Consider the following 17,530-nt stretch of genomic DNA (forward strand, 5'->3'; position numbering starts at 1 on the left):
CCAGTGCACTGTTCCACCTAGTCACAACGTCTACTGTTAGCTTGTGCGCTGGCAGTTGAAGCAGCCTCTGTTTTTCTTTTAGTATGTGGTTTGCCGTCCTACTCCGGTGAAAGAACGTTGCTATACGCCTCACTCTAGCAAGAAGACGTGACACGGCTGGGATTTTTAGACCTGCTTGTGAGGCTAAGTTCAGTGTGTGCGCCAACGTGCATTAGCTGCAATATCTCAACCGCACAAACCATATTTGCAGCGTTGTCCGTCACGACTTCTGGGTCTTTGCTGGTCATTCCCCATTCCTGTATGGCCCCCGTCAACTTATCAGCTATATTAATAGCAGTGGGGCTTGTGAAAACCTCGGTGGTCTGTAGCACATGAGACATGAGGCACCACTCGTTGTCGATGTAGTGAGAAGTCACTGTCAAGTACGACTGCGTTGACAGGTATGTCCAGGTGTCACACGTTATGCCGACTCTCTGCATTTTCGTTTGAATGTCGTCTTTCACACATGTATACATCATGGGGATAACAGTTTCAGTCAGATATTTACGTTGCACCATAACGTAGTGTGGTTCGAGCACCTGAATGAGCCGCTTGAAGCCTTCGTTTTGCTGGTAAAAAAATGCTGGTTTACATGTGGAGCCAATCCCATCTGAAATTGGTTGAGAGGTGGGGTACACCCTGGACAAGTCCAGTCAAATACAGCAGCGGCCTGGGGTAATTTCACTGACTGACAGACTATGCAACATGCCTGCAAGTGCTCGGGAGAGTTTTTGTAAGTCAAAATTAATTTGGCTTAATCTTCATTTGACCTATGGAAAATGGCTCCCTTGTTTAAAAGCAACGCTCGCACACACATTTTGTCTTACCTACAATTTTGTCACGACAAGTTGTGTTTTGATCCATAAATCCGCTTCCATAAGCTAGCACAAAGGCTACTTCTCACTTTAAGATGATATCCTGCTTGTTCCACCACTGTTTGCTTCCAGCTGAGTGATTCTGATCCTCAGTGGGTTTGCTTCCTCATAGTCAGCGAATGGTGTTGTTGACAGGTGTGCATTTGGACTTCTGGGATTCTACTAAAAGCCTGCTAGATTAACTGAGTATATTTACTTTTCTGATATTGGCATTGTCTGCTTAACTGTTCTCTATATGTTGTTTCTGGTTTTCAGGTTGACCTTGTAGACTGTCTCTGAGCTAAGTTCTGTTGTGATCAGTGTTGTTGAGCTAGATTTACTTATCTCCTAGATTTAAAATTTACTACACTGTCTCTACTGACTGATTCTAAACTGTTTTACTGTGATCAGTATCAGTATCCCTGAGTTAGACTCATTTATTTTCTAGTTATCTAGATAGCCTTGTTTTATTCAACTGTCTTTGCTGAAGGATTCTAAGCCGTGTTATGCTGTGATTGAGTTTATCTAGTTTCCAAAACTGTCATTTCCCTGCTAAACAGTGCTCTGCCTGTTAATAGATTTAACAATTTGGCCTATTAGTAAAGTTTATTGGGGCTTTAAATCCATCTTAGAAATCTATCTCCACTGACTAAGGTGGAAACTGTTGCAGTTCAGCTCTCAGCAGAAGTACTTTCAATTGCTCTCTCTCACCAGGTGATTCGAATACCTAACTAATTGTGGGGGCGTGGTTTGCACCCCTGTAGCCACTTTAGCAATCAGCACTTGTGTAGAAATGCCAGTGTTCGTTTGAAGCAGCAGCTTCAGCGGCAGTCAAAGACTCATCATGCAGAGTCCTTCGTGGGAGGACGAATCGGAGCGAGTATCTTTTGATTTTGACTTTTCCTCCACTTATCATGTGTGTATTTTCCATTCCTGTACACTACTCTTCTCGTAGATACTTTACACCACATACCCGTTCTCTACATCAAGTTAATCTTTCCAATCTTATCTTCCCCTCCCGGTCCACACAGACTCTGCCTTGCAACCCTCAAGGCAGAGTTCATCTCTGGCTGCGCATCCTCGCTGTCCCTGGACTTTCTTGCACTCACAGAGACCTGGATAACTCCCGAAAACACCTCCTCCCCTGCGGCCCTCTCCTCAGCCTGCTCATTCAGCCACATACCTCGACCTGCTGGCAGAGGGGGAGGCACTGGTCTGCTACTTTCTCCTGAATGGTAATTGTCTCTTTACCCCCTTCCGCAATTTACTCCTTCATCCTTTGAACTTCATGCTGTTTCTGTAACTCACCCAGTGAAATTAAACATCATTGTACTCTACCGCCCACCAGGCCCTCTTGGGGATTTCTTGGAGGAATTGGACGTCCTCCTGTCTAACATTCCGGAAGATGGTCCCCCACTAGTACTCGGGGACTTCAACAACCAGACAGAGAAGTAAACATCTCAGCTGTTAGTCTTTCTATCCTCCTTCGCTCTCCCACTCTCTCCCTCCCCCCCACTCACAAAGCTAGTAACCAACTCGATCTTATATTCCCCAGATACTGCTCTACCTCCGAGCTCTCTGTCACTCCTCTCCATGTCTCTGACCACTTATTCATATCCTACTCTCTTCCCCTCTCCCTAACTCCTAACCCTCCCTCTTCCACTCATACCATACCTGTCCGCCGCAACCTTCGCTCCCTGTCTCCCTCCTTTCTCGGCTCATCTGTCCTATCAGCTCTCCCCTCAGCTGACTCCTTCTCACTACGAGCGACTTTGTAACTACTTTGCAAAAAAGATAGATTCGCTCCTCATTTCCCGGCCCACCTACTGACACTTCCTCTCCCTCACCCTCCTCATCTCCTTCTGTAGTCGCTTTTTCAACACTGCCTCCCAGTGAGGTTCTATCTTTGGTCACTTCCCACCTCCCCAGCACATGCCCCCTTGACCCTCTCACCTTCTTCAGTCTGTTGCTCCTGACCTCCTTCCCTTCCTCTACATCTCATCAATACCTCTCTGACAACGGCTTACTTCCCCAACACTCTTAAAGCAGCAAGAGTGAATCCTCTTTAAAAGAAACCTACACTTGACCCATCTGATGTGAGAAACTACAGACCGGTCTCTCTTCTTCCATTTCTTTCAAAAACTCTTCAACGTGCTGTCTTAACTCAATTTTCCGCATATCTCCACCAGAACAACCTTCTTGATCCCCACAAGTCAGGATTCAAGGCAGGGCACTCAACAGAGACTGCCCTCCCAGCTGTCACAGAGGAACTACACACATCTCGAGCAGCCTCTCTCTCCTCTGTTGTCCTCCTGCTTGACCTCTCAGGCGATTTTGACAGTGATCCTACCTCAAGGGCCGCACATACAGGGTTACTTGGAGGTCTCCCACCAAAGACCACTCCATCACCATTGAGAACTCAGTGGTGACCCCTACTCGAACCACGAGGAACCTGGGTGTGACACTGGACGACCAGCTGTCCCTCCCTGCCAACATTGCAGTGACGACCCGCTCCTGTAGTTTAATCCTCCACAACATCAGTAGGATACGTCCGTTCCTCACAGAGAAGGCGACACAGGTATTGGTGTAGGCTCTTGTCATCTCACGCCTGGACTACTGCAATTCCCTTCTAGCTGATCTGCCGGCATGTGCCATCCGACCTCTGCAGCTTATCCAGAATGCAGCAGCCCGGGTGGTCTTCCACCTAGCCAAGTTCTCCCACACTACACCGCTCCCGATTGGTCGATTACTTGCCGCATTTTATTTTACCCGCCATCTTTAAAAGCCGGTGTGCAGCTGCAACCTCACCAATGTTTTGTCTTTTCACAGCGCTTTATCATGGACAAGCAGAAGAGAAGTTTCGATTGATGGACTAATGACGAGGTGCAGGCTCTGCTGAGCATTTTAGCTAGGGGAGCAAAGGATCACAAAACTTACGGTTCAGATCGATATGCGGCTTTTGAGTGACGTATATAAACGTTGGTTTCCAGAACACATAAAACAGAGTACTTTTGCCCTTGGTCTTCAATGACAACAACCTTCATGTCCGGTGTTTAAATAAAATCTTAAAATTAAATATGCAAAAAAAATAATTAAAGTGCAAAATGAGGTCTGAATTAGTCAAGAGGGAGAGATGTTCACCGTCTCGCTGCAGGACAAACACTGACTTTCCCCAACAGTGAAGCAAAGAACACAGGCTACTTTTTTACAATTACTTATCATATCAAGAGCGTGCAACCGGCACCGCACATTAACTTTTGCTATCAACCCTCCTTCCCTCGCTGGGTGGAGTCATGCTCAAATCACACATGCTCGAGGCTCTCTCACTCTCTCAATCTCTCTCCCTATCTTGCACACACGCACCGCTCCATTCCCAACAGGAGTATTTACAGTCATTGATTTTCCACCATGCGGATCACCACCATCATCTGTGTATTTTACAGAAAGGCCACAATGCTCCTTAATACGAGACTTAAATGATGCGGGTGGCTTGTCCAGTTCTTCCGCTCCTCCAGTAGCCATGACTACGTTCCGCTTCTACCGCTGTTAATATGCCTCTTTCCAGTGAACACACAACTTCCTTCAACATCTCCCGATCATTATATTGTCACTGCAGTTTTCTGCATCAACATTTAGGGAGTTATTATCCTACTTTAAAAAGTAATAGTGGTAGTACATAAAAAAGTTACACCAAAAATTTCCGCCAAGGACGACATTGAAACGGTGACGCAAAACGAAACTGCTTTTCCATACGTCACCGGTTTGATTTTCATAAGCTTCAGGAGGGACTTCCGGCCGCGGTGGAAATGCAGACAACAATAGGCCACAGGATCCTGTTAGTTCCTGGAAGAGTAGTTCCAGGATCTAATAGTTCATGGTACTTTTGCTGAAAATGCAGCTCATGTTAGAGATAAAGAATTCTTCCTGACAACAGCAATGAACTAAATACGGATTGTTGCTTTAACTGTTTTGCAAAGGGAGGCAAATCCGTTTCAGCCTCCCCTTGGTGGCTGGTTTGATTGCCATGCAGCCATGACAGGAGTCGAGACAACACCTGAAGGTAATTGCACTATATTTATTCAATAAATACACACAGAATCTCAAACTAAATGGTATGTAAGTGTCATAACATTAAACTTTTTTTATCCCCCCTCAAATTTCTGAGGAGGCGCTGACTCCCCTGATGACCCGCGGCTGGTCAATAATCTTAGTATTAAATCCTCCAAGTCTAAGTTTTTAAAACACTTTTCACTGAATTTTTCCTGATCCAACAACACTTGGTCCCAACAAACTGATACATTCAAATTTGAAGTTGAACTGCAGAGATTTTCCCCACTATGGGGCAACATATCTGTGATAAAATGTGCTTAAACCAACGTTTGGTTAAATGCTTAGGATCATCGGGCCTCATGCAAGACCCGTTCACCTGCATAAATTTGTTCTTAAATCGTAGTACGAGTGATTTAGGAGAACTTCCCGCACTCACCATTTTTTTCCTGTATTTTACGATTTCTTATAAATACGCGCAGAATTGACGAGTGGTTGAGACCTGTCGTAGGAGTCACGTATATTGTTCTACTGTTAATCAAACCAAGTTTTCCCACGCATTAGTTGTTTTTTCATCACTCGAAGAAATTAATTTAAATTAAACTAAATTTTTAAAAAAAAAAAATATATATATATATATAATACATTTTTCACTTCAATATGGTTACATTATTCTGTTTAATTCAGCAATTCGCGTTATAATATAATTGTATGTTAATAGTGTTGCGCAATGTCCAGGGGAGCGCACATCTTTGGCAGATGGCATGCATGTTGTAATATAGACTTTCATTTATGGATATGTGGAAACAGAACTTTAATCTCTGAGCCTGAGCCTTTGACACTGTTTTCCTGAATGAACTTATATTTTATTTTTGGGGTGTTGATTATGCTAATTTGTGATCCGCAGGCACGCTCACTCAAGTACGCACAGGTGACATTCATCCTGTTTATGCACGTAATTTACTCACTTTTCTGAAGATAGAAGCGTTTGATGAATACGACATGGCCTGTTCGTACGAAATCTCGGTACGAACAGATGTAGGAGAAATTTTGGATTAGAATACATGTCCTTGCATGAGGCCTATTGACTCGACCTGTGCCAAAGTTCTTTTGTGAGAGTAAACTTCACTCTTGTTTTCCATAGCCTGTCATTTACTCAAAACTTGTATAATTTGAATTTGAAATAAAGAAAAACAAAACAATGTATTTGATGTTAATGAACTGATTCTGCATCAGAAACATCATGTATTTGATCAGTATCATCAAACAGAAGGCTTGACAAGTAGCAAAAAAACAAGAAGCCATGTAGCAATGCCACAGTGGAGGAGGGAGATGTCTTTTGGGTATTTACATTTGTTTAGAAGTTTTGAGAGGGTGGAATGTTTTATAGATGAGACACATGATATAACAGAATATTAGTGCACTAGTTACATAATTTGTCTTTCAGTGACCCAGCTGATGTTCCAGACGGATATGAGAATGAAAATGTTCACTTTGTGAGATTTTCCTAGCCAGATTTATTTTCTCCTAAAACAATCCAGGGATTCCCTCGCCAAAAGCTGCCATAGGTCTCCAACAAAATGAATTGCACTCCCCCCATTCAAATTGTATTTGGAATGTTGATTGTCAATCATTTTGCATGTAACTGATGTAATGGTTCACCAGAAACGGCCAGTCAATTTTTTTAAGTTTAATATGCGTTTGCCTATGAAGCAGGTAATCAATGTTAAATGGAGCTTAAGTGAAGCTACAGCTGTGTAAGCATACACATTCAAATTCATTTCTCACTAATGTTAGTCAGAATTATGGGATAATACAAACTTCTTACAGGGGACCTTTGTGATTATGACTCCATCATTTTAATTTACTTTACTCAAGGCTTTTATAGTCTCCAAACGGGGCCATCTTTACTATTTATAAGATTAGTCCATATTAAGGAACCACTGTTGTGAATGCCATTAAAAGGGATCGATTTATCATCTGACTCTTTGATTGGTTGAAAGATCAGAGTCAGCTTGCCTTCCTTTATACTAACGCCCAAAGCACCAGCTACTAGTCAACAGAGCAGTTACTCAAGACTGTTAGATCTGACAGACCAATCTGTGCCTGGATTGACCACAAGAAAGCCTACAGGTCAATGCAGAGACATGGATACTGGAATGCTTGAAACTAAACATCAACAGAGCACTAAGAGCCTTCATCAAGAATTCAGTAGGACTGTGAAAATGACTCTAGAGGCCGACTCAAGGCCAATTGCACAAGTTACCATCAAGAGCGGCATATACCAAGGAGAAGCTCTGTCCCCACTGCTGTTCTGCATAGGCCTGAACCCGCTCAGACAGATTATCAGTAGGAGAAAGGGCATAGATTGTTCAAGAGTAAGAAGAATTTATTGAAAGATCGTCTCTTGTTCGATTGCGCCTCTCCTTAGTAGCCAAGGAACCAAACCAAACAACCACAATATGTTGACAAAGAAAAGGTAATCTTCTGCAGTGGGCAGCCAGAGTAAAGCTCCCGGGGACTAACTCCAGTTCTTTAAAATTATCGAAATCATAAATCGAATTATTCAAATCAAAAGATCAACCCGCTGAGCTCTGGTTGTGCTGACTTGGAATGACGCAAAAGCATCAACACGGTAGGCAGCCAGATAATTATTGTCATGAAAACAAAAAGAGACAGATTAAATATGGTTCTAATTGATACATCTAATATTACTAATTGACATCTAATTAATTTGACATGCCACTATCCAGGATGAAAATTCCAGGAGTACATAAGGAATATGGCCCCAAGTAATGACCTGCTAAGTGAAAACCTCAGACAGCAGAAACCCGATGATGAGGAGGAGGCAGAGGAGGAGGAACCATCATGGAAGTACAAGCCTCTGGCATGTACAGATAGAAGAAGCAGCTGATATCGCAAATTTAAAAGTGGCTGGAAAAGGCTGGTGAGAAAGGCAGCACAAAGACACTAATTATGGCAGCACAAAATCAGGTGCTGAGTACAAGATCGATATCAATATTGTGCCAGTATTTTTAGTAGATATTGAGATAATACACAGGGTATGAGAAATCTTTGACCTGTTGTTGGTGTTACAGAAAAAGTCAGGGTATCACCAAGTCCAAAAGCCTTCATTATCTGGAAACATGGATGTCTGTACAGAATTCCAAGTGCAATCTATCTAGTACTTGTTGAGATATTTAAATCTGGAGTGGTGGACCACCCAACATAAAGAACAACTATACTATAACTATATATCACAAATGATGTTACATGCAATACTGTAGTGATAGAATTATATTACATTGAGCAGTTAGCTACTATTTTTTGTAACATGACATCATCGCATGACCTGTACATCACTTAACCTACACCATCACCACCATAGAGTCTTGTAGCCTAGTGGTAAATGTAAAGATTTGCATCCAGTTTAGTGGCAGACCTCCGTGGTGGAGCCACATGTGGTCACAAAGCGATTTATGATGCCTCTGCAAAACCTTTATTATGATGTCACGGTGGTTGTTATTTGTTGTGATGTCACACTGCTGTTCACCATATGCCGTTCCCTGGAGAGTTGAGGCTCTCCACTGATTAGCTGAACAGCTTGTTGCCCAACAGGCCATGAGGTTGAATGACCTCTGGGGATGAACAGAGGCGCATGTAATTTGCTTGATGGGACAAGGTGGTAACACTTTTCGGTGTGTGTGTGTGCGTGCGTGTGCATATCATTATTAAAATGGACTCCCTGATATCACTATATAATTCGTAATATAATTCGTAAGTCAGGATGAAGTATCTGTTAATACATGAACAAAAGTATGTTGCTGATCATTGTCTCCATGCCCTCCACGTTGGTCTGTGGTCTTCGAAACAAGCACGACTGAAATTTTAATTCTGACATCTTGTTTTTTATGTTGTCACTGATGCCAATGCGTGACACCCCTACATTAGCATTTTGTAGAAGCACACCCATAAAAAAACAGAGGGGGCAATCTCGCCTGCTTCCACCGTCAATTATAGGAATTGCATGTGATGAAACTTAAGCACACACGATGGGGGGTTGTCTGTGAGCGTGTGTAATTGTGTAAGTGTTGTACATGTTACCGCTATTTATGGTTGGCCACCCATAAAAAAGTCTCCTCCAGCTCCTCTCTCTTCCATTTATACAATTATCCAGTCCAGCAGTGCACCTAACGGCCCACACCACAGCTGCACACAGCTCCACATATGATCTGCACTAAATCCACACACCATCAACACATCCAGCCCTGAAACCAGCACATATCATTAACATTCACTCAAACTCATATACATAAAAGCAGGTAGCCTAACTTAAAGACTGTTCTAAGATGAATTGTCTTATATTCTATTTTTTGGTATGTGTTAAAGTTCTAAAGGTAAGTTTAAAAGGGTTTTAGGGTAAGGTTCAAACGACAACCTTTTACTATATATGATCATTTTACTAAAAATATCTATGTTAGAGGATGATCTAAATTTTGAATATGTAAATAAGCTTAATGTTTTTTTATACAAACATTTCTTCTTTTGGAATTTGTTCAGGATTGTTGGTATTATTTAGATGGCACACAACAACGTTTTTTTTGTTTGTTTGTTATTTTTTTGCATCACATTTTCTGTATATTACTTCCCAAATATCAATTAATGGACAGTAATACCTTGCTGTTAATAGACAGGGTTGTATTTACGCCAAAGACATAACTGTTGTGTGATTATACCAACCCTGATTTTTAACCAATTCATTATATGCAACTAAATGTTTTTGCCGAACACTTTTCGATAATTGCTGCCTGGACTGGTGAGTTGTTTTTTTTCCAAACCGCACAGAGATCTAACCGAGGAGGTTGGAGTGGGTTGCATCCTGTGTCTGCATAGCTTTTGTTTGATGACTTTTCGTTGTAGGGTTTGTTTTGCTTCAGCTTTGAATATCCACCTCCACGATAAGATTGTGTCTATGCCTTGGCAACTTTTCCAATTTCATAGACAATATTAATGCAGCTAATGTAGGTTAGCATATAGACAGTAAGTAAGTGAGTAAAAAAAAGAAAAATATACTTATAAAACAGACTTATTAATGTGATATATCTTGTTTACCTATTCATTAAAAGTCATAATCTTCCCCTCTCTGTGACTCTCTGTACTGTTAATTTATCTCCTTTTTAAATTTTTTGTAAAGGATCTGCCTGTCTGTTGTTTTACCTCCTGCTGCAGTGTGTTTCACCTGTTCCTCTGTCCCTGCATCTGAACAGGGGCCGGGGGCGGGGCGCCCATTGCTCCTTTCCTTTTGCATCGGAAAGTCCAGTGTACCCTATACTAAAGGAGATTGGAAAGGAAGCCTTAAAGCTCCTTTCCTATGCATTAAGAGAACACGAACAGCTCTTATCTTGGCTGCTGATCAAATACTTCCGGGTGACTTCAAGATTTAGGAAACTTCCTAAGCAAATTTGACAATTCGACGGTATACCCCAACCAGAATCTTTTCTCAGAGAACATTTCTGACAACCTGTGATGAAACCTGTTCATTGTTATTATTATCTATTGTTGAGCAACACATTTTTAGTTCTCGCACATGAACACTAATGGTTGATTTTAAATTTCTATTCCCTACACATGTATATGGGGCCAAGCCCTGGCGACATTGGGCAAGATTGTGGCTGGAACAGATCAAAGCCCTTTCTAAAACAAATAAACTTCACAAGAGACATTGATTGTTTTTAATATGATTAATGTAGATTTTTTTTTCAAGTGAGTGTCATCCTGTTACAATTCTTCAATCTCCTCTTAATGATCACATTTTGTAATCCACTGCTTTACAGAAGCAAAATAACTCAAACGGCACAGTATGGGAAATTAGCCCATCAATCTAATATTGCGCAATCCTCCCAAATTTGCTTCCTTTAATAGTGTTTAATCTTGTCACCTAAGGCAATTTTTATCTATTTTCTATTGTAAATAAGAATATATATAATGTCTCATATATAAATGGTTAAAAACTTAAGATAAGATAAGATAAGATAAGATAAGATAAGATATACCTTTATTCGTCCCCCAATGGGGAAATTTGGGCATTACAGCAGCAAAGTGGACAGAAGAATATATAAGAAATTTCCAAATTTTTTTTAGTATGTACAAAATTTAACAAAAAAATAGCATTAATTAAAAAAAGACCAAAGGTATGTAAATACTATACACAGAGCAGTAGCAATAGATGCTTAATGTAAAAAAAGAATGCATTTAGAGCACGCCATAGACAGAGATAAAGTGAAACTTGACAGAAAGTGATTTTAATTTTTCTTAGTATAGCGTTTATCTTGAAACAAACTTCAAATGAAGGTTGTGTGGCAGAATAAAACAGAAATGTATTATAAGAAGATGACTCATCTCTTAAAGCTGCAACTGCTGAAGTTGCACTTTTCGGGACTTCTATAGCGTTATCCTGTTCCTAAAGATGAAAACTGAGCTAGCTGCGTCCCCTCAACTCAGCTCTAAAGACCACACAAAACATACATATTCAATAAACAATATTATATAAAAGACAAAAATGATCTCATAATATCATTATGATTTTTTTTTTAAGTTTTCATACTTATGGACTTGAGAACATGGAAGTTTCAGATTTCACTCTGGCTCATTATAGAAGTTCTGTTTTTCAGTGAATGTTGTGAAGTCAAAAATTGCATGTTCAGTATGTAGTGAGGAGCTTTTCGGCTCTTGTGACGCCAAACAAGACTGATGAGAGCCATGAGAGTCAGACAAAGCAAGCAATACAAGTTACTAAAGGACTAAAGGAAACAAAAGCAGTCTACTTTCAGTTTGGAAGCTCCATACAACCAATGTTCTGTCGGCTACATGATCTTTCTGTCTGGAAAAAATCATTTCAATAATAGCAATTGTAGAACTGTACTGCGCTCAACTTATCTTGTCACAGACGTCCTGATATTGTAGTTTAGAAGAATACAAATATTCAACTTTTAGTTCTTAATTGTGATCATTCTTTTTTGCCCTGTAGACCAACATTTTGCGATGCCATTTGTAAAAAAAACATATACTACTTCACTGTTTTGACATCTCAGCTCTATATTCTAGACTGATGAATGAATAGAAAACATATCATCATGACTTCCCAGTTATAATGACCTCAATAAAGGACTTATTTTCATCCCTTGGTACAATGTCCCCAAGGTGATGATGATGATGATGTGAAGAGGAGGAGGAGGAGGGATATCACCAGTTAATAACCCCTGCCTCCCCTGCCTGTCAGCATCATGAGCACGGGATGTGCGGGACTTGTTCACCAGCGGAGCCGCGTCGTGATGACTGTCCGCGGGCAGAGCAGCAGCCCGGGAACGCTTGACGCTTCCTGCATCCAGTAGCTGATCGCTCCAAAGAGCGCGGCGTGAAGCTGGGGTCTCGGCACAACAACAACAACAAAATATTATACTCCGACACATTTGGCCGAGGCTTTTTCTTTTCCTTCCATCTGGGGATTTGAAACTTGAGGGACTTAATCCGTCGCGGGCAGAGAACAAAAGGCGGACGGGCGGACGGGCGGACGGACGGACGTCTGTGCGCGCGGTGCATGTAGTGCCAGGCCGGGTGTCTGTCTGCGGGGCGCACAGCGGGGCGCACAGCGGTGCCGCTGGACCAGCCGAGGACGCACCAGGTCCGTCCCCCGGCGAACATGATTCTGCTCGGGACTGTGCTACTTCTTTTCTTCTCAGGTACGTTCAGCACTTTCATAACTGCGATCCAACAACAGAGATATGTGTCATCTGTTGCGAGACAGTGTCACCAAAACGCACGGGTCTTAAATTCGCAAGTTACACGAGGAAGGGATTTCTCCCATTTTGCCCCAAAAGAGAGATTCTCCTCCTCACTTGTATACTGTAGCCTGTATGTTTCGGACGCTGTAAAAAGGTTTTTGTTTTCTCCCAACTTTTCAGAAGAGTAAAAAACCTATATCGTATGGCTGTTCCTATCGTATAAAACGTCACCAGGATACGCCCTGCCAGCGTCAAGCCCCAGGTCAAACTTTATATATGATATACGTATATAGAAAAAGGCATCCAATGATTATCGAATAACAACAAATCTATACAATATGTCTTTGTCTTTAAATCGGCTTTAGTTTTGAATTGGCATAAAGTGTACAAATCTAGAAACATTTCAAGTTATAAAAATTGCAAAGCATAGTTGTCATGATATATATATATATATAAAAGAAGTACATAGGCAGAGTGTATTAACTATTAACCTTAAATCTCCTGGAAAGTGCCATGTAGATTAGGATGAACAGTGGATAAATAACTTCAAGGGAAAAAAAAATGAACAAAAGCTCAAACAAGAGAATGTGATCATCTGCAGACCGAGGCCTCAGTATCCTCGCACCCTCAGTCTAAAGGTGACAGATGACTTTGTGTTTCCGCAGCTCGTCCTGCGAACAAAGGAAAAGATTCAGGCTCGAAATGAATTGATTTTGTGGACCAGTGAATTTATATATTTGAGTTATATTAAAGGATTACATTTAGGTGTTTGTTCCCCACTTGTGCGCATATATATAAAATACACCTTTACTGATCACTTCACTGTCAGCGATGCCGTTCTCTTGGTTAAGGTAAATTGACAACCTTAAGGAGCATTTCTTTTCCTCACTTTACAGTTAATATTCTGTTGAAGCGTTCTTATTTTTGGTTTACAGTAGACCATTTATAATTGTTTTGTTTTCCTATGACGGCTATTCACTCTGATAGAGTTGTGACTGTTTAAAGATGTTGTGCGGATGCTTACATTTCTTTTTCAATTTTACACAAATAGTACTGACATGGTTTTAACTAAAGAGGATTCTTCAAGATTGGAAACTTTATCCTAATTCTATAAATAAATGCATGGATCAGAGAAACACTCCTCATGAATGGTTGAAAATTTCAAATGAATCAAATAATGATTTGGTTTTTAATCCGAATTTATAGTGCAGACGTTTTGTATTTGTATTATCACTCATTGGGCTTTTTTATTGCATTAATACTGAACTTATTGTTGGATATGAACCTGACATTGTACCAAGGATGTTAAGTTGACTCTTTTCCCTCTTTGTGTGGTTTGTATAAAGGGGATGCGTTCCGGAGTCTGAGCACTAAAAGCTTGAAAATGAAAAGAAAGCGGAAAGAAAAAGAGCTTCTCTAAAGGGCTGTTTATAGCACCACAGTGGGTTGTGCACTGTAACAAACATTTTGTAGTGTTACATTTCACCCAAATGTGAGGGCACAGCAGAAGAGGGGATGCCGTGTTAAATAAAAGTAGTATAGGTGAGTGTTCAGACGCAGCTTTTACCAAATCTAGACAAAGAAACAAAGAGTGATGTTGGGAGTGATCATGACTGAGCAGTATGGAAACAACCCCCTCAATATGTGTTACCAAAAGTCATAGGAGTCAATACATGTAGAGGAAACAACGTGCCACCTGCAATAAAGAGGGTTGTGTGAAGCCTTCCTAGGCCTGAAGATTAGATAGAAATATACTTTTGTTAATGAATAAAGTATTGGAGTGCTTTAATCACACAGATTTGTGGGCATACAAAAATATTTAAGCGCAAAGTAGACATTTCATGCTCCATTTAAAGTTGTATCCTCCTCTCTCCTTATCCATTTGTCAGTAGAGAATATGAGATGCCCTTTGCTAACAATACTTCAATAGAACACGGCCATGTGTGGCTTTTACTGTCAGGTGCTTCTCATGGCTGAGGTCAGACTTCATGCGAATGTCAGGAAAATCTGACGCAGCGCACAGGGAAGTCACCTGACATGACTCATGGAATCTGTTTCAGTTCCAGTTGTGAACCAAACGTCCGTTCTTACTCTCAGATGTGGACTATAAATTAAAAGCTATAATATTTTCTGGACACTTTATTTGTTGCAAATGGGTTTAATGTATTTATTTTCGTGTTGTAGCAGTCAACACTGGAGGTATGTGGATTATATCCCAGCACTTCTTTGTCAGATAAACCCCCCCAGCTGTCAGACGGGCTCATCATTAGAGCAGATGGCTTCATAGAGTTATTTGTATCAGTATTCGACAACAATGGCCGTGGTTGACTTTTGGTTGTGTACGATTACACACCAAATACGCAGATTCTAGAATGGTTGATGTTTGAATCTATTTTTTTCCCCATCTTCTTTTCAGTAGTCAGAGTTTAGTTTGCCCTTGTATTTGTACCACTTCACTTCAACCATTTATCCAGTGCTTGTAGTGGCAAGTTGATAGTAGTCGGTGGAAGACTATATAATATACTACAGCATAAGATCATTGCACCAATTTGAAAACATTTTGTGTGATTATTTTCCCATTAAACATACATATGTTGGATATGCATTATCAAATCATAATTTCTACTTTTTAAATTTGACCTGAACTCTACATCCCTCCCTGGTAGCTGCAGGATTATCCCCTGGTGTACAAGCGCTACTGTCTGAGAATTAGCAGATTATGTCAGTGCTGTGAAAGGAATAATAACATTCCCCTACAGTGGCTTTAAGTGAGCTTGTTCTTTGCTGCAGCATGACCCCACTGTGTTCATTAGCTATGTTAATGATTGTCCAGCTTGTAGTGACATTGTAATGTTGACTGACAGGCTCATATATCTCTCTGTCTCTCTGCTTCAGTTTCACCCAGCCTCCCCCTTCTCTCTATCTCCCTGAAGGCTTTCAGGTGGTGTGTGATTTTTTTTTCCCAGTCTCAATCTAAATTCCCCCTCGTATTCAGTGGCGCGTCAGAATAAATTGTTCGAGTCGTTCAATGAGAAAGTGCAGTCAACCGACGCCGGTGTGTGCAAACACATTTGGAGCGGTGGTGGTTGACGTCTTATCGGTGCACAGGCAGGTGTGTTTGTGTGTATTTCCAGGGGTTAGAGGGTGTGTGACGGGGTTCATTTTGTGCAGACGCCACTAGTGGGATTTTGAAGACCTATACTGATACCAATATTTTGAGAGAGAAGCTGGCCACAGAGAATATTTACCTTGTCTTTTGGATCATATTAGCATGTACTTTCCACCTAAAGGGAAAACCTGTTTTCTCAATCAGCTCTTACTGACAGGGATTATGGTGAAGTGTATGGGGCTCCCTTATGTCCCTTATTCCCATTGACAAATAAAAGTGACTGTGATTAAACCAAACTCACCAGTCCCGATGAGGCAGATTTGTCAAGTATTTTGAATGTTAAACAAATAAAAAATACACAACCTTAAATTTGATTGTTAATTATTTATTCATGATTATTTAATGTTGTCGAAAACTACTCAAGATTTAATTCCCAATTCTATGGCTGCATTATTACATTAGATGGAAATGTCTTGTTAGCGTCTTGCAAACATTTCAGCCCGGATTTGGTATCCTTAAAAACTAGAGCCCATATCCGTCAGTTATTCCTAAAATGACGTTATCAAACCTTTATGACAAAGAAATGTAATTGAGGCTTGATATTTTAGTGTAACCATTAACTATTTCATAAATAACTATTAATAAAAAGAAAACACATACAGATATGTCTGTGAAAGTCTCATATCGGCAGATATTCTCGGGCAACTGATATAGGCTCTAATAGAAACTATTCAGTGTTGAACTCAGAAAATGAAAAAGTGATAGCGCAAATCAGTAACAACAGATCTCCCAAATTTCCCTCTACTTGCTATGCACAGCACAGTTCTGTTTCCTCCCCCTGGTATTTTGTTCACCATTGCACATCCTTCAATCAATGAAACATATTTAAAGAGGGAAAAATAAAGCTCATTAGCTTAGCTCTGTCACTCTTGAGGCACTACATTTTTTCAAAAGACATAATTGTGTCACTTAGGGGTGAAAAAGTAATGAGTTAAAGGGGCAGAGCGCCCAAAAAAAGTACGTACCAAACAGCCACATACTTAAATGATGTCTTACCTTTGAATTCTGCAAGCTAGCACAAAGGCTACTCATCGCTTTGAGAATGGTGTTGAGAGGGATTGGAGGCTGTCCGTTGATTCTCCTGTCTCCGACAGTTCAATAGACGTGTCAATCATTCATATTGACCAATGGGCTGCTGAGGCCCCCGCCTCTTTAACGTTGTGTCGCTGCCAGCTCTGATGTCATTACGCAGCACTACAAAGAGTGTTTTTAGAGAAAGATGACCACCCGTTTTTGTTTAAACAGTTGTATTTGATGTAATATACACTTACAGAGACATATATGTGAAATTAAATGACTTTTGCAGCAGTGGTAATTTTGGAAGCTATTTTAGTCATCGAAAAGTCGTGAGATGTCTGTGATGACGATTCCACAATGTCTGTGAACCATTGTTGCCATTTTTGTGGGAGCCATTTGAAGATATCGTGTACTCTTCGAATGCTGGTTCATCAGCGGCAGCCTTGGTTGTTTACAAAAGTTGCTTCCGTCTGCGTCGTGGTATAAACCTCGCCCATTATCAGATAATCGGTTGTGATTGGACCGGAAAGTTTTCTGCCCGGGGGAAATCACTTCCCAGGACTACTACCCAACATGGTCTGAAAGAAAGATCAGAGAAGAGACAGGTTGACAACTCGTTATGT

At 40.8% G+C, this 17,530-nt stretch overlaps 1 protein-coding gene and 1 pseudogene across 2 annotated transcripts in view; both read left to right on the forward strand.

Annotated features, from left to right (window-relative positions):
- Positions 1-737: 737 nt before the first annotated feature.
- Positions 738-3,769, forward strand: LOC124850533 (annotated as a pseudogene).
- Positions 3,770-12,222: 8,453 nt separating this feature from the next.
- gfra3 (GDNF family receptor alpha 3) overlaps positions 12,223-17,530 on the forward strand; it is a 67,638-nt gene continuing 62,330 nt past the window's right edge. For both annotated transcript variants that reach the window (XR_007031475.1, XM_035650294.2), the window contains exon 1: positions 12,223-12,679. Coding sequence is in view for 1 of the 2 variants with exons in the window: in XM_035650294.2 (XP_035506187.1) it covers positions 12,640-12,679 (40 nt within the window). In the remaining variant the exon portion in view is untranslated. The remainder of the gene's footprint in view (positions 12,680-17,530) is intronic.

The sequence above is a fragment of the Scophthalmus maximus genome, chromosome 9 (genome assembly GCF_022379125.1).
Source record: "Scophthalmus maximus strain ysfricsl-2021 chromosome 9, ASM2237912v1, whole genome shotgun sequence".
NCBI lineage: Eukaryota > Metazoa > Chordata > Actinopteri > Pleuronectiformes > Scophthalmidae > Scophthalmus > Scophthalmus maximus.